General features: G+C 36.1%; 1 protein-coding gene and 2 long non-coding RNA genes across 8 annotated transcripts; all 3 read right to left on the minus strand.

The window, feature by feature from the left end:
* LOC116123526 lies at positions 1-7,348 on the minus strand. 5 transcript variants are annotated; one of them, XR_004127047.1, is made up of 10 exons: positions 6,960-7,348; positions 6,528-6,671; positions 5,362-5,502; positions 5,123-5,273; positions 3,608-3,732; positions 1,729-2,483; positions 1,447-1,631; positions 966-1,076; positions 761-825; positions 1-285 (listed from the first exon to the last, which is right to left on the minus strand). It is a non-coding gene; the product is annotated as an uncharacterized LOC116123526 (long non-coding RNA). The 5 variants fall into 5 exon arrangements; XR_004127044.1 differs by having other exon boundaries at positions 605-825; XR_004127045.1 differs by lacking the exon at positions 1-285 and having other exon boundaries at positions 378-825; positions 1,729-1,962; positions 2,371-2,483.
* Positions 7,349-9,496: 2,148 nt separating this feature from the next.
* On the minus strand, positions 9,497-10,531 carry LOC116123527. The gene is made up of 3 exons (XR_004127048.1): positions 10,341-10,531; positions 9,668-9,890; positions 9,497-9,577 (listed from the first exon to the last, which is right to left on the minus strand). It is a non-coding gene; the product is annotated as an uncharacterized LOC116123527 (long non-coding RNA).
* A 70-nt stretch (positions 10,532-10,601) lies between these two features.
* On the minus strand, positions 10,602-11,793 carry LOC116123602. 2 transcript variants are annotated; one of them, XR_004127061.1, is made up of 2 exons: positions 11,380-11,793; positions 10,602-11,263 (listed from the first exon to the last, which is right to left on the minus strand). XR_004127061.1 is itself a non-coding variant. In XM_031409350.1 (2 exons), the coding sequence occupies exons 1-2, from the start codon at positions 11,594-11,596 to the stop codon at positions 10,887-10,889; spliced, it is 396 nt and encodes a 131-aa protein (XP_031265210.1). In that variant the 5' UTR covers positions 11,597-11,793; the 3' UTR covers positions 10,602-10,886. The 2 variants fall into 2 exon arrangements, 1 of the variants encoding a protein (XP_031265210.1); XM_031409350.1 differs by having other exon boundaries at positions 11,578-11,793.
* Positions 11,794-24,361: the final 12,568 nt, after the last annotated feature.

The following is a 24,361-nucleotide window of genomic DNA, read 5'->3' on the forward strand; positions in this document are numbered from 1 at the left end:
GGTCTACTCTTAAAAGCCCTTGTGGGGCTTGTCAACTTAAATCAATTTTATATGACAAGTGTGAGTAAAAAAGAAAACTATATAGGAAGCTTACAAGGTGGTTATATGGAGTTGCTTTCAGGAGGTTGCAGCTGGAAGCTGTAAAACAGTTGTTGAAATTTTCGGCTTAATGGCATAAGCAACAGTAATTTTTGCTGGGGTTGAGTTTGGAACTTCATTGTGGAAGGGTACTTCAAACAAAAGGGATTGGTAAAGGCACACTTCATCTTCTTTACAGTAATAGCCCTGTAAAACATGGCAAATCATCACCCACAAAATAGTTAATAAGCTGCAAAGTTAAGTATGAATTTATTCAAACTTTTTTTGCGCCCCATCTTAATGCTATTATAGTCTGCATAGCCGAATATCAATTTGATCTTAGAACATAGAAATTTTGGTGTTACATGTGTTTGCTATTTTAACTTTAAATTGACTATACTATGCAAATGATGTTTCAATCAACCCATTTACATTTCAGGCCCTAGATCTAGATCTTTGGTGTTATTCTCATTCAAACAGCAAGTCCATCAAAACCGTTAATATGTCCAATGAGTGAACAACATACATTGAGAACATTAGTGAAGAGCCATGAGCCTGCAGTGTCACAATGGGGCTGCAAGCCTGAACCAGGTTGTATTTATAATTACTAAAACACCCTTGATTCCCCTGGTGTTGGTATTGAAGGCGAGGGTCAGTACCCCAGGTTGAACCAGCGACGTACCTCAAAGCATGGTTTTCAGTATTTGCAACATAAAGGATGTTTTTCTTCGCATTGTAAGCCAAGCCCTAGAGAAGCATGTGGCCACAATGTTACTACTCAGTACTAATTCATCCATATAAAAATTGAAGCATGAGATACCAAAGCTTGATGCATGCTTCTATTCATTTATATTGATTATGACTGGAGGTATTAACTTAATCCTTACTTGAGGATGATTAAAGATGGCCGTGGCCTCCTCAAAGGATCCATCACGTAGACCTTCCTCTCTTGAGCTACCGATTTGGACCATAAAATTCCCATCTAAATCAGTTACCACCTGAAGTCCAGATGTGACAAGATAGTTAAATAACAATCCAAGCATTTAACCATGCTATTCATTACTGGATAAGGAAATATTGGATTAATATATACTGATTATATGCTATTCATTACATGGTGGATTATCATGAGTATTGATTAGTACTTACAAACATGTCATCTAAGTACCATCATCAAGCTTTTAAATATGCAAAAACAATTTGAAGCTGCATATTGTTGCAGTTTGAGCACATTTAAGAATTCTTAAATTCTTAGGATTTCAGATGCTTCTAACTACCAAATTCTGAGGACCACCAAGAGATATATACATATAAAATACAAGTCTGCAAGTGTATATTTGTTTAGAGAGGGAAAGAAAGAACACTTACTATTCTATTATGGTTACTGTCCGAAATGAAGAGCCAGTTGTTGAGGATATCAATGGAAACTTCAAAGGAAATGTGAGTAAGCGAGGCTCATTGTCTTTCTCCAAAGTCATAAGAAGTGGTGTATTGTCAAGGAGTTTCTTCTCACCGTAAAACAGAACAGCTGCCTCAACTAAATCACCAAGATCCTTAGGAAAAAAGAAAAACTTTTTCAATTTTCTTTCTAAAAATGTACCATTTGCTAGCAAGTTTTAAGTTATTAGAACTTGACAAAAATAATTATACCAAAAGTCTAACGTTGAAGATAATCCTCAGAATTTCAGTTCATAATAAAGTATTAGCTAGAGCAACTCCAAACTCATCTTGCACAAGGACAGAGCAGGGTGCCACACAATTGTCCATTTCCTTAAACAATCCAACTACTTTGTCTATTTTTCATATGAGATAGGATATAGCAACTTCCAAATAGCAACTCCCAAACTTCCATATCTCAGTACTTCTCGCCGAGAACCCTGCAGCCTGTCCATAAATTCTGTGACCTCAAGCTGAAATATTTTCTCAAAAGGCTCTCTTTGCATGGTCAGAAAATGAAACTTGGAAACAAATATTTTTATGCTGAGATATTGAACTGCTCATCATTGGGATTTTATGCATACCGAGTATGTAGCGAAACAATTTAAATGATGCAAGTTAACATTCCTAAACATAGTTCTCTAGAAGACAAAATAAAAGCAGTATCAAAGGAAACCAATTTTCATGATGGAGCATTGCATCAAAAGCTCCTTAAAATTTGAATGTTGTTGGGAGAAACTAAAGAAATGGATAAGAGGGGAAAACTACAAAACTAATTATGACACAAAATAATGAATAGTGTGAAACATTAAACATAGATTCACTCAAACTCTGCAGATATAGACCCTGTCTTACCCCCTAAGCTAAGAGATCTTTGTCACTGGTAGCACCTATAACCTGGACAGGCCCATTATCTGTTCTTTCTTTGGGCATGGCAGATGAATATTCTGAGGGAAAACTCCCATTATCTGCAATGGCACATCCATATTAGATCTCATTGTGCTAGAATGTAAAAATTATTACTGTCCCCTTTGAAACAATTGGTAAGAGAATATCATCAAAAAGAAGTTCTAATTGCAATTTCTTGATCAACCATCTTATTAAAAATATAACATGATAGGAACCCACTCCAATAATTCAACAATTGGGTTGGGCCATGGATCTTTCATTGGCTTGGGTAGAACTCTCCTTGGAAAACCAGCTTGCTAAGGGAGGTGCCCAAACCCTTTATAACCCACATGTCCACCCTTTCCCTCTCAATGTGGAATCCTAACAAGCACCACCTTCCATCCACCACCTCGTGACCAAGTAATATATTCCAAAAGATACGGTGATCATATTTGCCAACCTAAAGTATACACATAAATCTAGGTTTTCTTGTACAATTCTATTTCCATCACTTAGAGCTAAAATATTAACTTTTAAAGATCCATTCCTTTATCCAATGCTAGCTTCTACCTCAATTAATCACATTAAATAACAAACTTTCCCAAAGGTTGGTGCAAGAGGAATTGATTCTTAGACCATCTGCTCTACTGTTAGATATTTAATTAGGTAGGCTATCTTCTAGGGAATAAAACCTAGTTGCATCCATCATAAAGTCCTCAGAGTTGATCACTAAAATAGTCTTGATGCCATATATTTAAGAACATTCCAAGTGACTCACTAAAAGAAGTAATAATTTAAACATAAATAAATAAATAAAACACCTTCATATGCAATAGCTCCAATGATGGAAAATGTAGGGTCTTAAAATTTTAGGAACAAAGGAATATAAATATCTTAGTTAGTTGATTGCTTCTTGTCTAAGAAAGATTTTAGGTAGCATATTTCCAAACAAATTTCTATTTAGAACTGGTACTATATAAACAGGGTCTTAGTTTTCAGTTAATAAAAGACTTGATGAAATATTAGTTTCTTCCCTAATTCTATTTGTTTCTCTTCCTAATTCCTCTAGTTATGTCATCTCTCTTGTTCTTCTAATTTATTGCCCTTTATTTCCTCCTATTCTCACTATTTCCTTGTCTCTCGTATTTTTTATCCTAATGCTCATACATCAACCAACCTTGGACTAGTGGGAACTGACAGTTACCTTCCCTTTTTCTTTAAGCATAGACTTGAAAATAGAGGCAGCCGCAGCACGTATTGCTTGAACTTTTTCTTCGACAACCCTCTTCAATGGAAGGACCCAGCAAGAGAAGTAAAAACCTTGTGTAACTAGTATGATAAAATTGGCACATTAATAACCAAAAAGCATTTGCCGTGCTAATCCAGAAATAAATCAGACTAAACGTGAATCAAAGAATCTCGTCACTGGCTTACTCCTTGCTGACACATACTGCTTGAAAAGATACTCAATAGAAATCAATTTATGCGTCTACAAACAAGTTCAATATAAATTCTAATAATGATAAAGGGAGATTATACGAGATTTAACAACTCAACAAACAAAGCATAAAAAAACTTAATCATAGTCTGAAAAGTTCACTAAGCAACCATAGTCAGCCAAGTGTTTGAAAAAATGATCATATTGTAAACATATAAACATGTCTAGAGCTGTTGAATGCATGTGCATGAGATGTAGTTGTGCACAATATTAGTCTGAGATGAACTAAACTCCTCCACAACAGTATAGCAGTCTTCTAGTATGTACACTGCAGTCAGTAGAGTCAACCTTTGAATACTTATCACTCATACAAATCTTAATACTGGTCAGCAAAGATGAGATAAGAAACTGGAAGCCATTTAAAGGCCAAACAGAAAATATCACACATGCAGACAATCTTTTGGTCCAAATTAATAATTAGCTAGCCCTAGTCCAGTTTATTAATGGGCGCACCTAATTAATGATAGCATCACAAACCAGATATTTAACTCAAGTTACCAAACAGTACTCATGGAAAAATGATGAGAAAGATAAAGAATAAATATCATTTTAAATTAGTTATGTGACAAGACAACTTTGCAGTGAACAGTTCAAAGAAAGAGCTGAAATTAAACCTCATACATGTAACTTGACCAAAACTCTACGAGGGTTCTGCATGGCATTAACTAGCGATCTTCCCAAGCTAAAACAAACATGAACTAAGCCATATTAAAAGTGATGCATCCTAGTGAAACAATTAGACTTCCTCATTATTTTTTTTTTTTTTTCAGTCTAAAGGATAGAAACATAAAAGAGACAAAAAGACTCCACAAAAGTTACAAAATACTCAATGGGTTCGTCGAAGGCATATTTGATTAACAAATTTAAGGGGGTAGCTTTTGGTATGTTCCACACTAGAAATTTAAGTTCCCATTCGCATAGAAATGACCAAAAAAACAATTCTCTTATAGTTCCCCAAATCTAATGTGTTTCTGTTCGCGAAAATAGGTTCAAGTAGAATATGTATTATGCTAAAATGCTAAGTTCACTTTTTCTTCCAAGGATGAATGAAAACATAGATTATCAATTCCAAAGTAAAATTGACTTGAATTGGTTGGAAAAACATGGCTAAACTGACCAATTAAATAGACACCAAAAATATAGATGCTGAGTTACTCCACAAGGATGAAACATGTGATGCTAAAAAAGAGCTCAAGCTATATTCTCCTCATTAAATGATACCTTTCATTCAATAAAAGTTCTGGATCCTTGCGGTCTAATGCCTCAAACCGTGCATCACTGCCCCATTTCTTTCTGAATGTCTGATAATCAGTGTTGTGGTCAATATCTTGAAAATGAAAATATGCTCAATAAACCACCTCCGGCCTGCAGTCTTAAGTTTATACAACTTAGTATAATTGTTATTGAAGTAAACATTAGCAAAATAAGAAAACACTTGAATTCAATATAAGCTCTGAAACCTCTAATGCTTCTTCAAGTAACTGCTTGAATCCCTCTATTGCAGCCTTCTGAGCTGCTCGTTTTTCCTTACATTCCTCCTCAGCCTGTGTCTTAACATAGTGTTCAAACAAGGCAATCCTTGCCGATTGACTTGGGATGGCCTACAACAGAAAATGCCTTTCCCAATCAGCAAAGCAGCAAACTCATTACAGTATGAATGAGAAATATTCCCATCTAGCTGTTAAGACTCCCTGCAATAATAACAAGCAATAGCATAAACAGTCCAAGATAACAGAAAATGTTCACTCAATCAAGTCTCAACCAGATTATACTACTAGAGAATGGAAAAGAAACAACCAAACAATTGACAATCCCAAACAGATAGATCCCAACAATTCGAAGAGCTAGGGACCTCCCACAATGACACTATATTGATCTCTATCTTCACCAAAACTGACGCTTTCTTTATATTACCTCCATGACTAGCTATTCTCTCTACTAACAACTTTGATTCCCCACTCACACGTGAATGTAACTAATTTCCCTAACAACCAACAGCAAGGCACCTCACACTCTTTACACTTTCTGACCCGATTGTCCCTTATGCCCTTTGTATTGATAAACATGTTTAATGGGAGGTCTATCACTAGCACAATATACATAGACTGCAGTATGCATGAAAAAAAAATCAAATTTGAAATAAACACAGACATAGAGAAAGAAAAAAAGGAGTTGCAATATAAAATGAACTTGTAAGTTAGTGCATAATAAACACACCGTCCCAAGGCTAGTCATATTTAACAGGATAAACTAGAAGATCATAAGCCTAAACGACTAAAAGGTATACCCAAAAGATGAGGCACGGGCATAGACAAAGGATACAAGTAGAAAGTGCTATGGATAACATTAATACCATGGTTTTCAAAAATTAACATATGATACAACAAGAACAATATATACCAACTTAAGAACTATAAAAACAAACAAATAACAACTTAAAACTCAGAAATTCTACGATTGCCTCTTAAAGGAAGACAAAAATATTTTATAGGCAAATTTTTAATATCACATCCAAAGCTACTAACCAAAGATGCAATATTACTTTTTTGATATAAAACAAAAAGATACATTAATCAAAAGAGAGATGTAGAAAGTGGACTAGATATCTACTAAGGTGTGAGATCACCTGTGGTAAAAGGCCTCCAATTCTCAAACAAACTATTCAAAATCTTCAGACTTGGCACACCTTAAAACGGGGTTCAAATACTATCTTTGGCAGTTCCTTCTCCCATTTTGAGAATGGTGCCACTCCTCTTTCCTTAAGCATTTCCTATAAAATTTTCATTGGCATGTTAAACAATTAGTTAATGAAACTAGCATTTCTCACAAGCTACATTTGAAGTTGCATCGAAAAAGAATATTGACAGCAGTAGCAGACAATATCATTCATAAAATATATGTATTTAATACTAGAAATAACACAAGAAAAATTATAATTTTTATTTATATATGAATCTATAGGACAAACACTGGAATTCCAAAAGGAAGGACAGTCAAAACACCAACTGAAATTGTTAATCTGAGGGAAATTTTAACAAAATAAGAGCAATAAAGATACCATAAATTTAGTAATGCACTCCTCCTTTGATGGTCCACTTCATCCTTTGAATCTGAAGAAGAGTCAGACATGTTTACTGTCGCCATTAGCATCTTTTAACTTTTCTTTGTTGTTCTCATTTGGCAAGCCCTTCACCGCAACCTCGAAGTAACAGGAGTTCCAGAGTCCTGCAGCTTCTTCTTGATCAAATCCAGGGCAGAGATGATCCTGGCCCTGAGGTTCTCAGAGTTGTGGCATCATGTCCGCTTGTGTTAACAGCCAGAGCACTCAAAGTTGTTGGAGCAGATGCTTTTTCAATCATGATGTTAGTACTTGGCATTGACATTAAATGATCTTTTGAAATGCCATCATCCTGCTTCTTTCTTAATTCTGTCACCTCATTGGTGATCTGCCAGCTGCTTACCTAGATGACAAAGCAAAAAGTACAATTTGTAAAATATATGAAAGCTATAGCCGCAACATCTGAACATATTTAAGGCTTAGACCTCCCTTTTGAAATGCCATCATCCTGCTTCTTTCTCACTTCTTTTCCATTATAAGCCTTGGCAGAATGAATATCATATCTCTCACTCATAAATCACAGTTTATCAACATTATAAAGCATGTACTTTTTATTATATAAATGCTATGACAAAATAAAATGTTAGCAATTTTATATCCCTTATATAACAATTAGAATTCGCATAAAATTGCTTATTCATATTTATATATACTATAATCATCAGTAGACGCCAATAGTTTGTACACTAATCACTCACAGAACTAGTTTTTTTAATTAGAAAACATATCAAAATTTGCACAAATATGGCCATAGCTAAAATTAGAGAAGACAGGATGGCCAACCACAATTCAAGAAAAATTATGCATTACACTTAACCTTGGAAATAAAATGTACACTAGATCAACAACTATCTCTGGCATTTTGACCAAGCAAATATGTATTTAGGGATATCAAGACAGATGCAAGAGCAGAGAAATTGGTCATATTCACATAAAACCTAAAAATAATAAGAATAACAAAAGAATAAAACATATTCAAATTAAGAGGAAGGCGAAGGAAACAATACCTCATCACTTGAATCTCAATTCTAACAATTTTGTGACCCATTTAATAAAGTTATATCCATCATGTTAGTGCAATCCGCCTCATCTTTGAAAAGAATATAATTCAAAACATACACTGATGTTTATTTTAGTTTTCATCAAGTCATCCAACTTTTCAAGTAACAAACTGTGAATACATTAACATGCTCGCACATACATCAAATTTTTAAAGGTAGCAGATCCTAATGCATAAGAGTCAATTGCAATCTCCCCCCTAAGGTATCATCAATAAATGTGTTGGTAAAGGTTAACTTGTAGCACTTGAATATCTTTTCGAGAATGCTATTTCTTCAACAATTGAATGTGACATATATTAAAGATATTTGTATGATAGTATACAACATTCCCTTGTCAAGCTGAAGATGCCAAGAAAGAAATCGATGTTGTAGTGAACAATAGACTCACAATAACATTTATCAGAGACAGGCAACAATTGAATCAATCCTGAGAATGCATGTTGTTTTTTCAGATGGATTTAATATTGATTCATGAATTTCTAGTGCAGACTATAGATTTCATACAATATGATTTCTTTAGAGAATTGAATAAGACAGGTTGACACTATTCATACTAACATTCAGTATTTTGAAATTAGTATGAACTAAGGATATACACTTTGAAAAATAAAATTCAGAGCACTGTGTAGATTATTGTTAAACAAGACACAGCTAATGGGACAGATAATATTTCTTTCTTTCTCGAATTAAAAGAGAAAAGGAGCCGAGTAGTAAAATTTTAAACATTCAAATGTTACTGGTTAAGGTTGCAAATTGATAGAAAAATGAAAGACACGGAGATTCAGATTGTCCTTCAATCTCTTGCGTGCTCTAGACACTTTTTGCAACCAACCAACAACATTGTTCAATAAATATTCAATAAAATTCCTTTTTCTTTAATGTAATGGTAAACAGTCAAAGTTTTGAGTCCATGCAAGGCAATGAGATAGACACATGGTGCATCACTAACTTTATAAAAAATAGCAGATACAAAAGAAGCTTCACAGAATTCAATAAAAGTCCATATTTATATAATTAGGAGCAGACTTCAAATTCTCAAAAGCATCTGCTGACACAATAGCATCAAACCTGATAACAAAAGGATAACAGTAAAGTAAACCTTGGCCATAGAAGTTGAAATTGCAGTCTAAACTTGAAAGTCTATACTAATCTGATTCCTAGATGGTTCTCTTTCCCACCACCCAAATATTGCTCAAGTATATTTTCGATATAGTCCTAGTGGTTTGAGTTTGAGTAAATGTGAAGGCCACAATTTTGATCATGGTAACACACCAATCACAGCAAGGGGGAGTTTCAGTGATCCACAGCCAAATGCAAAGCACTAAAAAATATGAGATTGAGGTAAATAGTCAAGTGTGTTCTCTAAACTTGAGAAACTTAGCCCATGACAAGATCAGCTTACATTGATATTGGTAATCCAGCAGCAGCTAAATTTGCGTCAACCTTGATGCAATCAGCACTAGATGCAACAGCAACTTTTAGGCCTTTGCTTTTGCACTGTTTTACAGCAGCATTTCATTGGCCAATCTTTAATCGCAGCAACAAGTAATTAGGAAAATGATATTTGAAATTATTTAGCTTACATACCTGATTAATCAGTTCAAGGGCTCCTAGAAATCCTATTCCTTAATTTGGTTTTGCATACTGCAAGCATTGAACGAAATCAGAGGTTTTCATTGCAATATGTGGTTTAATAGTAGGTTAATGACCTTCTCCAGATATATCTCAAAGAACCTCTTTTTGGCCACCTCAGGATCAAATCCCTTCATTCCTTTAACAGAAGCTTCACCCCCTAAGAAGTTTGCCTCGCCTATTACATTGTCATAGGACATGTAAATATTAAAAGCTAAAATTACATATCAAAACTCCAATTTAAAACAATAATAGAATGATCCATCATATTCAAACATAAATTAGTTCTCTTTATATTAGAAAACTGTATCTTTGAAAGTAATATCAATCCCACATCACCTTTGCTTCCTCATTCAATTATAACAAGTTATCCACCTCCTTTTGTTTCATAAACAGAAAAACCATGTTTATATTAATGTAAGCTCCAAGCCATTAAACACAGCCCATTACAATTCTTCAATTGCTCATCAATATCATAGCCATGAAATTGAAGTTAACAATTAATAATCAATTTAGCCAAAATCAAATTGATTGTCATTCAATAAAATACTACAAAAAGATTACACATTGAATCGCTTTATCAAATAAATTGCTAAAATGCAAAAGTAATTAGTGACTAAGTTCTTACCAGTTTCCATGAAAGGGACAAAGTCCTCCACTGTAACTTCAACTCCCATTTCAGCAAAAACATCCACCCCAGCCCTTCTGGAAGGTTCCTCACCAATTGATATATGCAATTTAACACCAATAAAGTATGCTTAAAACTGTTTCTACTACGGAGAGCAATAGGGGCTTTAAGCAAATTTTTAAGAAATGAGATCATTTACTAATACTTTTAAGACATCCAATCTATTAAAAAAAAAAAAGAAAAAAGAAAAAGCAATTTCTTCGTTATTACTACTAAGCAATATCTTCATCTTTTATCATCATTTCTGAAGAATGAAATCCTACAGAAGATCAGAACAATATTATCACTATTAACTTCCTTGTGGCTATAGAATGTTTGACAACTTAAAAAAAAAAACTTCCAAATCCTATTAATTTGACAATGAAACTCTAACTGTTCATTCTTTTGGTATTCAAATATCAAAATCACTAATCGTCCACTCTGCAACTTGATCCTGCCTACTAACATAAATTTCAGTCCCCAAGTCTATTAATGGCCAGTGCCTCTTTACAGGTTCTGTACCAGGATCCTGATAGAAGTAAAGTGATTGAGATAATCTTCCAACATCAAGCCCCCAGGTCCTCTCTTCGTTGGGTATCTGTAGTCGCCCCAAACTGGGTGTGGCAGAATCTGCAGGATTTCCCGAGGTTGAGGATTGCTAAATGCATCACTGAGATTGAATGGCTCCTCAGGATACTCAGCATTTCTTGGAGAACGGTAAACATGATGAGCATCATATGGGAAGTTTTCCACATCTGTCAGATCATCAGGTTTGCACCAGGAATATCCTACTTCAGGATTTATAATCATCTCACTGTAACGAGTAACATCTGAAGTCACATTCCCATCACAAGGCTGGCCATTGTTCTTCCAACAGCTTCCGTCTGCGAAAAACAATTAACTAATTAATTGAAAAAAACACATTACAATGAAACGAAAGAGAAAGAGAAAGACATGCAAGCCATTCACGGTGCCCCTGAAGGCCCTCCTTATTGAGAACCTTTACAGCGGCAGGGAGAGATTTGAGAGAGAAAGGAATTGGAATTGGAGAGATTTGAGAGAGAGAGGAATTGGAGAGATCTGAAGAAGTATAACGTTGGAGAAGATCAAATAAGATAATATTCCGTTGTAATGTTTTTTAAATTTGAAAATATTCAAATAAATCTCCTTTTTCTATTTATCTCCAAAAAAAGCGTACTTTTGTAAAAGTGTTTCATTGAAAGCCTTCAAGAATCCTTTCTTCTGTTATTAATTTTTTTTTTTTTTTTTTTTGCATCACGAAATAAATAGTTTCAGCTTTATCTCTCATCCTATAATCAAAGAAACATTTGTCCATGAGCAATTCTTGACAATCTCCGGACAGAGATGAGTGTGCTTGACGGACACCATTGGAGGAGAACCATATTTATTAACCCCCTGCAGAGACAATCCTTTTTGCCCATAACCAATCACCAAGCCATCTTTAAAACACATTGATGGGTTTCATCACCTTCCAGCCTTCACCCACATCCAAAGACTTTGAAGAGCTCCTTAGCAACAAAGGGCCCCTTTGCAAGCCCATGATCCACTTTTTCGCCCAGCCCACCAAGAGTAACACGCCCCGACCCAAAAATTTTAAGCTTTCCCTAACTTGGATTCGAGATAGCAGGACCTAGCCTTTCTTCATCTTCCTTAACGTTACCTAACCCCAATTTTGGCATTCCTCTGCCATCATCTCTGACATTTCTCAAGGGAGGGCTACCAGATCTATCTCAACCATTCTCATCATCAACAACCGTTACCTGATGGCTAAAAGATAGGTCATCTCCGAATCCAACGGCACCACCACAATTCCCAAGACCTGATTTCTAATAAGTAACAACCTTGCATTGGAATACATTTGAGGTATAGGCTGACGCGGAGAGCAATATTCCTAGTTTGGAATATTTCTCCTCTACTTCCGACTATTTTTCTAGGCTTAATGTGCTATTTGCTTACTGTTATTTCATTTCTTCGTTCATTTGATTTTTTACAGGGATGGAATGGTGGAAGTAGAAGTAGTAGACGACCAATATTTTAGCTAGTAGAAGAGAAGAGAAGAGGACTGTAGTGAGACAACTGAAAAAAAAAAAAAAAAAAGGGTTAGAGAGAAAGAAAGCTTAAGGGTAGTAAAGTTTCAAATTTAGTGATGAGTTAGGCCCTTTAGGTCCTTTAGATGTTGAGTTCTTGTGTTTCCTTCTTTTATTTTTTGTATTCCTTTTCAATGTTTAAGTTTTAGATTTGGTAATGCCAAATGTCTTATCTCCCATAGAAAAGTAGTACATCTAGTGAACAGTTTAGGGCTTTTGCTATGGCCTCCTATGATGTATAATAATAAAAGAATTTATATTGTAGTATGACTGTTTGAAGAAAATGAATTCTTGATCAAAGCACCCACTACAGTAGGAAAGCAGCTAGGAGACACAGCACCCATCGTAGCAGGAAACTAGCTAGCCTACCGAAATGGATTACCCCATCTCAGAGTAACCCTCAACCCCTCCACCTTCTTGCACCTTCTCTAGCCCAACACCCATACACAAGCAACAAGCACAGCAAAGCACGAGGCTCACTCGCCAGCCACACAAACACTATCAGAGATACTCCTCCTTCTCAAAATTAGACCAGCTCCAATAGAAGAATCACCCCCTTGCTGCTTTAGAGACTTTTTACTAGTGATGTTACAACCATTCACAGTAACAGCTGAATCCTCTTTAGCGCCAACATGTTTTTTACCTTTATCTTTACGGGGCCGTTTGGATTAGGTTGAAATTTTTTAATGTGGGTAATATTGGTTTAATTGAGCAGATAACCGTATTTGACATTTTTGTACAAAAACATTTCAGGAAAATAAGATGACGAACAATTCCAAAAAGGGGGTAAATTGCTGGGAATAATATTACCTTGGGGGGGGTAGGGGGGGGGGGGGGGCTGTTATTAAAACATTCCTCTGGTAATCATAATTTATGTCCAATCTTGCCCCTAAACAGTGGATTATGCGGACGAAAATATCCTTTGGTATATTAATAATTACAAAATAGCCAATTTGCACAAACAGACGTATTTGTCCTCAATTTTTTTATTTTCCAGACGAAATTGCCCTATTTTTTATCATTTTTTTTTCAAAAATGCCACGAAGATTGGTGTACCCATATTATATATCCTCAGATATTTGCATATTGTGACCAATATGCCCTTGAACTTCATTAAAACTACAGTATAAAAGAAAAAAAAATTCACAACTGTACAGCCACGATTTCCTTCTTTGCACTAAAACTTGTTCACTGCCGCTGGAATCTTCTTCTCGTCGATCTCATTCACCAGTTCGTCAGTCCAATCGCTATTTCTGGTAAGTCATTTGCCCTCTTTCCTTTGTATGTTGTGTGATTTGTTTGGATCACGATGCATAACCCTAACTTGTCCATTTTGCCTCCATTGTTGGTCCACCATCTCTGTCGCAGCAACGTCGGGTCTTCGTCGCCCTCTATTTGCTCTTGATAGCACTCCAGTCGCGGTTATCGATAAGTTTGTCGCCTTTTTATGGTGTAGGAAGATTATTAAATTGATAGAGTTGGTTTGTTTCATTTTCGAGAGGGTAGTATTTTCGTGGAATAACCGATTTGATCTTGAAATTACATGAAAATAGTTTGAAATGGCAGTAGGGATTACGGTTTAATGTCGTGATTTGTTGTGTTTGAGGTTAGGGTTCCTTTGTTTTTTCTATTTAAGGTTTGGCTTGGTGTGTTCTTTTTTATGTGTGTTAGGGTTGAAATTGCTGAAATTGTGTGTATGAACTGCATTTTCAGTCACTGTTATAGTTGGAACGTGATTTGTTTGGATTGCAATTTCAAACCCTAACTTCTCCATTTTGCCTTTGTTGTTGGTCTAGCATCTATGCCGCAGCAACCTCTGCTCTTCATCGCCATCTGTTTGCTCCCAACAGCACTCCAATCGGAGTTTTTGGTAAGTTCCTCGCCTCTTTATGCTATAGGAGGATTATTAAATTAAGAGGGTTGGTTTGTGTCACTTTACAAAGGGTAATATTGTCGTGGAATAATCGATTTGATGCTGAAATGACATAAAAATAATTCAAAATGGTAGTAGGTTGCTGGTTTAATGTCGTGATTTGTTGCGTTGCATTTAGGGTTGCTTTGTTTTTTGTATTTTATGTTTGGCTGGGTGTGTTCTTTTTTATGTGTGTTAAGGCTGAAATTGTGTGTATGGACTGCATTTTGGGTTACTGTTATGGTTGCAATGGTGGCTGGAATTTCATGTGTTTATGGTTGCATTTTTTTGTCGATCTGTGCATGTAATAGTGCTTGAAATACTATGTATATATGGTCAATTGACTTGGCAAGGTAATTGAAATGCTGAAATTGATTTATTGTTGGAATTTTGTGTGCATTCGGTAATTATTTGAATAATATTGTGGTTGGAGCTTTGGCATGTCTGGGTTACTTGTGCTTTGGGTGATATTGCTGTTCTTTGGACTATTTTAGGGGGCATCTACATAGATTTTTGGCTGCACGGTTCGGGTGGGTTTAGTATGGTGAGATGATGGTGTTAGTTGATATAAATTTATGGGTATTTGGCATGTGAGTGTGGCCATGTTTCCAAACTGGAATAAGTTATTCTCGTTATTATTAGAAATGATATTTTTAGTTGGTATAAATTTATGGGTATTTGGCATGTGCTTGTGGCTATGTTTTAAATTTTGAATAACTTATTATTGTTATTGGTTAAGCTTAGGGTTTTCGGTGTTAATGTCCTAATCTGAAAATAGATTTTGGTGTCATTAACCTTTTTGAAACTAGAAAGATACCTTTCAATCTCTTCTGACTTCCCATCAAGTACCATGTCCTCAAACAAATCAAAATCAAAAAATTTGATAAACAGAAATAACCAATGACATAAATAATCAACCTTCAAATCAAGTTACACTCTAGTTGAATGCTAAGAGAAATGATGGAGTACAAATAAAAAAACCTTTTTGTGGTGGGATTATTGTCTTTTCTTACTCACAATTTCTACAAAAAAAAAAAAAAAAATGAAAGAGTATCAGATTTTATTTTCGATAAATGAGGTCATTGTATAAAAGAATGAAAATATTACAACCTAGGAGACCAAACCTCCGCTGCTGCTAAAAACCTTGGACATGCCCAAGAAACAACAAACTATACAACGAAAACAAAAAACATTTCAAATAAATTGTGGTCCATGAGGTATGAAATACTTTGCAACATGAGAATGAGAATTCATTGGTTAGAAAGATAATAAAAATATATTACAATCGTTATTGGAATATTTTTATTGGACAACCTAAGAATTAATCAAAATGGGTTAAGCATGCGTAGTTACGAAACTGGATAAAATCAAATCTGATTGGATTCCTGAGATCAAGATAAACCTGAAAATGTACATGCTATTGAGCATGCGAATTAGATTGAAATATTTATTGTCCACAACACAAAAATTAACAACAAACAATAAATTTAGTCCTAAAACAAAACTTGTAGTACAATAAACTTAAGAAAGCACAATAATATAATACCAATTGAATTTCTAAAGAAGACAGTGTTGAGGGATTGATGTGAAATTTTTGTGATGTTTATGTTGGTTTGTGTGATGGATGAGAAATTTTTATGTGTGGGACGTTGAGAATTATATGAGTGTTTGAGGTGAATTTTTGTTTGGTGGTGAGATTATTAAATTTTGCTGTTTATGTTGTTTAGGGTTTGATATTTAGTTTGATTTCTTCCATATACAATTGCTTGTTATTGGTTTAAGGACTTGTACATGCTTGACTGACTTTATTATGCTTTGATCCATGAATTATGTGAAACAGCTATGGCTCGTTTAACAGTCAGGCAGAAGATGCACTTGGTTGCCCTTTGTAATGTTTCTCTTTCGCTAGCTAGTATACTTGTGAAATATACAGTAAAACTCACTAAATGTATCTATATATATAAGAAAATATACATGTAGATGAGGATAAAATAGAGGGCCCATACTAATTTCTATAACTCTAGTTTCTCACTACTCAAGATAGTGGAAATTGTATCATGCATAAGTATAATGCATATGCACAAATGCATAGGATGTGCATTTTCTTTTCTGTTTTTTTGTTTTCTTATTCTATTTTTTGTTTCTTTTCTCTATATTTCTTTCTTTCTTTCTATTCTTTCTTGCTGATCGGACTCGGATGAGGCATGGATTCGGAACCCTGGCCGTGTGAGTGTATTCTCTAACTTTTTCTGGGTACAGCCCTCATCCACATGCACTTCTAACGGACTGTACAATTCTTCTTTCTGATTCTGAGGCCGCTCACTAAAGGCGACGTGCATGCGTGTAACAACTACTGAAAACTAGTACAATGCATGCATAATAACAATGTAAAATTGGGCCCAAAGTTTTCTTTGTCATTTCAATTCATATGTCTTTATACACAAAGATACTGTTTACAAAATTTGTTTTAAAAGACAAAACAGGGGAAACAGTGTAGCTATTCCTCTTCGCTTGCGACGCCCCTCCGACTGCAATCACCTAGATCCTGCATCCACAAAGGAGAATAACGGTGAGCACAATATGCTCAGTAAGTAAAACCCTCTATCTGTCTGTCCCCGTATGTATAACTCTTAATTCTTTCCTTATACTATTCTGATTCTATCTCTGTTTCTACTAAACATCATGGCCTCATCTTACCGGAGTACGGCCGGATGGCGTTCACACAGCACCATCTCACTCTCATGACTAGCGGGTGGAATTCACACAGTACCACCCGTTTAGTGACTACGGAGGTGGGGTCACAAAGCACCTACTCGGTTCTCCTAACTATCGGGTGGAATCACCTAGCACCTACCCGTTTCTCATGACTCTTGGGTAACGATCACCAAGCATTAACCCGTCTCTAGTCACTGTCATGATGATCACAAAGCATCAACCCGCTTCACTAAATGTTGGATGATGGCCACAAAGCATCAACCCTTATCTAACAACTAACGGTAGTGGTCACAAAGCATCTACCCATTTCTACTACTCATCGGGTGACGATCACAAAGCATCGACCCATCTCTAAGGGCTATTCGGTAGTGATCACAAAGCATCAACCCGATTCCCATGACTATCGGGTGATGACCACAAAGCATCAACCCATCTATTCTACTCTTCTAATTCACTCTATTCTAGCATTTTTCAATGCTCTCTACCCTTAGAGTAGTTGTACCCACCAAGCTCTCTACTTATAGGGTACTTCCATACACATTTTCTTACACTTCTTAGGTCACTTTTCCATATACAACTAGTGCCTATGGATGGTTCAACTTCACCAATGCACTTATGAGAAGCCAACATGCAATGTTGCAAGAATTAAGGTTCACTACTCCCACTCAAACCTCTATTAGGCTTCATCAAACAACTCTGTGCACTAAAAACTCTATTATAGCAATGACTAAAACTTTTTCTACCCTCCAAAATGGGGAAAAACCCCTTCACATGACCACAAAACCGGTCAAGAAAGCACTTCCAAAAAGGGATCCATAGCACCCCTTCATTTCCTCAAACTACCTTTCAACCCAACAACTCATTTCTCATATTTGCAAGGTATAACTCACAAAGCTAGAAATCTCTATTTAAACCTCCATACGGGCAATTATATGTACATCACATACATACATCATCATTCTATCAAAACCCTAATCAAGAGAATTTATAAGTCTCAACTTGGTTGGGTTTTACTTACCTTGCTATGAGAGACTTCACCAACTCTTCCTTTCACTTGGTTGCTTGACTTTTTCTCTACTCTTAACAAAAGAACAAAAACCCTTAACTTCAATATAACTTAAACTCACAAATCACACAACAAGAAGGATCCTTACCTTAGGAAGCCTTAGGTTGCTTTTTTCTACCCAAATCACTTCAAAACCCCTTGGAATTCCTTGATCAAAGAAAAGAGAATTGAGAGAGCAAAGATGGGAGCTGCGTTTTTTAGAAAAAGAATGAGGGTTTGCTAACTCTTATTCTTTTTAATGAAATTTATACCAAAGTATTCCATTTTGCCCTTACTCTTCTTTGGGAATTTCATTTATAATCCTTGATCTTCAAACTCACCCCCATAACAACACATTCTCCATGAAAAATCCTTACAATTAACTCCCCACTTTTCCTGCTAATTAGGGGTAGAATGGTCAATTTGCCCTTAGGGAAGAAAATATCTAAAACTCAACAAACATTTTAAACGGTCTGTCGCCGCGGCGAAGAAACTTCTGTCGCCGCGGCGAAACTGTCCACAGAGTTTCCCCGTGGTTTCAACACATCTTCGCCACGGCGAAGATTCTTCTTCGCCCCGGCGAATCTTGGTACACTAAACTTCTTCTATTTTCAACCAATTTTAGGGCAAACATTCAACACAACACTCAACCAAACAATATTACCAAAACCAACTCAAATAAGAGCGAAAGAAGAAACAACAACTATGTACCTCAAGTGGGGCGTTACAATGCGGGGCTAGGTCACTCACGGGTTCCCCATTGCAACAACCTTCTCTTCTCTTTATTATTTCTCTTTTCTTTCTCTTTGTTCTTTAATGTTCTTTAATGCTCTTTAATGCTCTTATAAGTATGTATGCATGTAGATGGGCTTATGCTTGTTATGCTTTCTAAATTAACATGTTTAGAAGAAATAATGCTATATAGCATGTGAACATGTCATTCTCTACCATCTACAATCTAATCTCAAGATAACAAATAATCATATTCATGCGTGCACTTCTCTTTGACATTTCATCAAACAATTTGTATGCACACACAAACTCTAAATTGGCTACACTTCTATATCTTTCTTAAGCCACCAAAATTTGGAGCCAAACTCCTTAAAATCATCATCAAACCTGGCCAGGAATTACACTTCACAAATTCTACTCTAATTCTTCCATAATTCATCCAAACTCTCATCAAACACCACATACAAAAACACCACTTCTCATGGTGGAATTCTAACCATCATTCAACATCAATTCCATCAATAATTCTCATACAAACACATACATGCATAAAAGAAGTTCTCTACACAATATTGCTCCAATCATGACTAGGGTTGGATTTACTTACCTTAGATGTGAGCAATCCAAACACTTTAGTCTTCCTTTGATACAACCCTCTTTCTCTTAAACCCTATGAATACAAATCATAAGAATCAACACTTTAAAACAGTAATCTCACATCTTAGTGCAAGGATCTTGCCTAAGGATGCTTAGGTTTGAAATTCCACCAAAAGTGAACCAAGATCTATGAATTTCCTTGAAAAGTGATTGAAGAAATTTGAGAGAATTTGGGTGGAAAGTGGCGTGAATGGAAGGGGAAGAATGGCTAGGGTTTCATGCTTGAACCCTTAATATAACATATTATTACTTATATCTTCTCATTTTACCCTTGCACTTTTTATGAAATTTCATCTATGTCCCTTAGTCAATTACCATAATGTCCTCATTCCATTGCATTCTATCTGTGTTCACTCCCCACACTATCAACTAATTATGGGTGGAATGACCATTTTGCCCTTGAGCAAGTTTTCCCCTGAATTTCATTAAAAATTTCCAAGGAGTTCTTCGCCCCGGGGAAGCACTTTCTTTGCCTTGGCGAAGCACGCATTTTATGTCACGAATGTAGGCAAAGAGTACATTGTTGCGGCGACAAAATCCCTTTGCCACAGCGAAGTCTGCAAAATTTTCCCCAAGCTAATTTCATGTATCCATCTTGGAATAAACACTACAACTACGGGAAATGAGATTACGTACCTCGATGTGGGTGTTACACCCTTTTAGTCTTCCATTTGGAGATGTTGGAAACCATGTACACCATGCTCGTCCTTCTTGGGTTGGCTAATGCACTTAATATATAAGGGTAGACGTAGGGTTGGTACATCATATGCCAGTGAGTCTACGTCTAGGTTTAAGGTTAGGTCGTTGAATTTACACACCATGCTTTTCCAAAGTGATGAGTTATGTTTTGAGAGCTGTAGGATGAATAGGGCTCTATTTGACAAATTATGTAATTTACTTACTATACATGGCAACTTAAAATCAACCCGTCATTCATCCGTAGAAGAATTAGTTGGGACCTTTCTTCACATCCTTGCCCATAACCAAAAGACCAGAGTCATGAAACGTCAAATGCATAGATCCACTGAGACGGTAAGTCGCAATTTTCACTTAGTCCTAAACGTCGTGTTAAGGTTGCATACCCAGCTGTTTAAAAAACTAGAGTCCATTCCCGAGAACTCAACCGATGACCGGTGGAAATGGTTCAAGGTATAGTCTAACCACTAAGTTTAGGATGCACATGTAGCTCAGTAGCTTATTAAAATCAAACTTAGTGTTTTCTCTAAAATATTTTTGTTGTTCTGTGTTAGAATTGTTTGGGAGCCTTAAATGGAACATACATAAAGGTTCACATGCCTACTGACGATATACATAGGTATCGGTCAAGGAAAAGTGAAATCGCAACTAATGTCCTTGGTGTATGCACACCTGACATGCAGTTTATATATGTCCTCCCTGGGTGGGAAGGTTCTGTTGCAGATGATAGAGTTCTTAGGGATGCCATTACTAGGAGAAATGGATTAAAGGTCCCCCAAGATAATATAACAAAATAAATTGTATTTTTAATGTTAGGGTATGCCATAATAATGCACTTAGTAATTGTTATTGACTTGAAATTGTTTATTTTAGGGCAATACTATTTATGTGATGCTGGATACACTAACGGGGAAGGGTTTTTGGCCCCTTATTGAGGACAAAGATATCATTTGAGTAAATGGTGGCAAGGTCACCAACCGACATCACCGTAAGAATTTTTCAGCATGAAACACTCTCAAGCAAGAAATTGTATTAAGCGATGTTTCGGCATCCTGAAAGCTTGATGGGGAATATTGAAGGACACATCTGACTACCCCGTTAAAACTCAATGTAGAATCATTATTGTATGTTGTCTTTTGCACAATTTCATAAGGTCTGAGTTGCCCATTGACCTGATTGAAGCGAAGCTGCAGGAAAAGGTGAACGATGAAGGGCAAGAGGATGATGATGGAGAATTGATCAGGCACGTTGAGCCTAGTGCCACGTGGACTTCATTTAGAGACAATTTGGCGGCTGAAATGTTCAATACTTGGATGGCTACGCAGAATGAATGATTGTGCTTGTGTTTAGTTTATGTGAAATGTTGTGACTTTTCAAATTTCTGTCTTTTCTGATTTGCCATGTATGAATGAACCTAAACACATGCTTTGTTTGTGGACTTTTACTTTGACTTATATTTGCCGTAATGTGGATGGTTGAATGTTAATTGATCCCGTTCATGTATTATTCTTGTTGATTTACTTAAAATTATGAATATCGCACATATCAGTAGCTCAGACACAGTGTATAAACGAAGTTGTAACTTGATTTTTTTTCCTAATATCACTAATCTGCCTTATTTTTTTTATTTTTTTTTGTTTCAGCAATATGGAGAGGTCAGCATCGCAACCCAATGAGTCTGATAGGAGTATTAGCATGCATGACAACCTTGTGCCTCGAAAAATGGCAGAAAGGAAAAGGCAAAGGCTAAGGGAAGTAAGTGATAGTGGACAAAAAAGGAGGATGTTGTGTTGGTAGAGTGTCTGCTGGAGTTGAAAGAGCAGCCACTTTGGAGAATTGAGCGGGGGTTCAAATGCGGTTACCTAGCTGAGGTCGAAAAGATGATGTGGGAAAAGCTTCTTCATTACGGTCTGAAAGCACAACCATATATCGACTCGAGGGTCAAGATATTGAGGAGGCAATATAATGCAATCAACGACATGCTTGAGAAAAGTAGCAGCTTCGGGTGGAATGATGAGGAAAAATGCATTACATGTACCAAGGATGTCTTCGATTACTGGGTCCGGGTAAGTATGCTTATGCTGGTTTATTTGTGTACATTTATTTTCTGAACTTCATGTTTATATGTACTCATACAAATGTAATATATCTTATGATGATTAACTTTTTTGTAGAGTCATCCTTTTGCAAGAGCACTGCGACACAAACCATAGGTGCACTATGATTCCTTTGTCGCCGTCTACGACAAAGACATGGCCAACAGAGCTAGTGCGAAGACAACAGCTGATGTTGTTGAATATTTGGATAATGACACTACTGACAACAATGATGAACAGATGGACATTGATGTTGATGTTGATGTAGATCTCGATGTCGATGGGCAGACCAGTGCCCCGTAAAAGGATGATGTGGTTGATTCTACTTGTTAGGCGACCGCTGCTAGTCAAAGCAGAGTTGTGGTCAGCAGTAAGAGGAGGAAAAAAAAGGCTAGAAAAGCAACAGACTGGCACGCCACATTGGGCAGGTTTGACACTGCCTTGGCTGGAACCCAAGTTGAGCTGAAGGGTATTGTTGACTACTTCAAGAAGGAGACCTAAGAGAAAGACCGTAAAAGGCAGGTGTATTCGATCATTTCTCAATTGGATGCATTCACAGTCACTGAGATGTTGATACCCACCACGGAGATTTGCAAGGAACCTCACAAGATAGATATCTTGTTTGGGTTACCAATGCACGTGCAGAGAGATTTTGTGAAGATGTAGCTTGGAGCAAGTAATGAGTACCGACCAACGTTTGATTTCTAGTGAAGTCTTGTAATGGTTTTTTTTTTTTTTTTTTTTTTTTTTTTTCTTTTGCTGCACAGGGTTATTAGTATGCTGACATAGTAGTTGTATTTTGCCCATATTCTAACTGCATATAGGATGATGTCTTTTGTTATGTTGTTGTCAAAACCATGTCTGTCTAGTAATTAAATGGTAATGCTCTATGTTTGCAGTTAGTACGGGAAGGTATGGATCACTAATATGGAATGTAAAAAACTCTTAACTTTGGTAGTGATGTATAAAAGGATGTCTGCATGTTTGTGCGTTTAATGTTGTTAGGAAACGATCAAGTCATGGCAACAAAAAACAAAAATTATTTACAACATGGATCGTTCCTTAGAACCAAGATCAGGGCACAAAATTTACAGTCTAGAGTTAAGAAATCATATGCACGTTTGGAGGCTCCTCCAACGTATCTCTGAATGGGTTTCACTACCGACTCAAGGGTAGAATCGAACCAACTGTAGTCCACATGAAAATAACCCCAAGAAACTAAAGAGGGATTTGCTAGATCCTATTTAGCCTTGAGAACCAAGAAGGAATCAAATAATATTTGATTCAATCAAAAAGGCAAACTAGCGTGGGAAGAAGAGAAAGGGGGCTGGAATATTTTAATCTTAGTCATTGAATGGAATTTTTTTTTTTAATTCATAAAGTGTTGCACTTATATAGTGCACACTTTGCCCTATTCCATCATGGAATAGACTTAGGCACCAACCCAAATACCCCTTGTATCCAAACAGCCTCATTTAGATATTTAAATTTTAATTATCATTATCTCAATTCAATTCAATTAATATATATATTAACATTTAACAATAATGATAGTTTATTTAAATATATATGAATGCATATTTAAACGTAATCTCACTTATTTAATTTTAATATCAAATTAAATGAAGGCTACGACCTCAACAAATTTAATTGCACTGTGAGATTACCAAAATACCCTTTTTGCCTAAAAAGATGAAAACACCCTTCTTATAAATTGGCTCTTAAATTATCTTCTATGTGTGTGACCCATAGGCTCCTCATCATACTGATAGTGTGTAGTATCATGATTAACATCAATTAATCGTCTCACTACACATAGACCAAGATTGGCCCCTAGCAAGGCATCATGGCCACCCGATAGATTCGAATTCAGCGAAGCAGCTACTTGTCAATGATATGGTTACAGTACAATCCAATTCTTTCATCATCCGTTTTCTCAACGAGACTAAGACATAGAAATAGTGTCAACCTCAGTTACTCTTGATATTATGTGTTCAGTTACTAAACCAATGACCTGAATT

This window comes from Pistacia vera, unplaced genomic scaffold (assembly GCF_008641045.1).
Source record: "Pistacia vera cultivar Batoury unplaced genomic scaffold, PisVer_v2 Contig143, whole genome shotgun sequence".
NCBI lineage: Eukaryota > Viridiplantae > Streptophyta > Magnoliopsida > Sapindales > Anacardiaceae > Pistacia > Pistacia vera.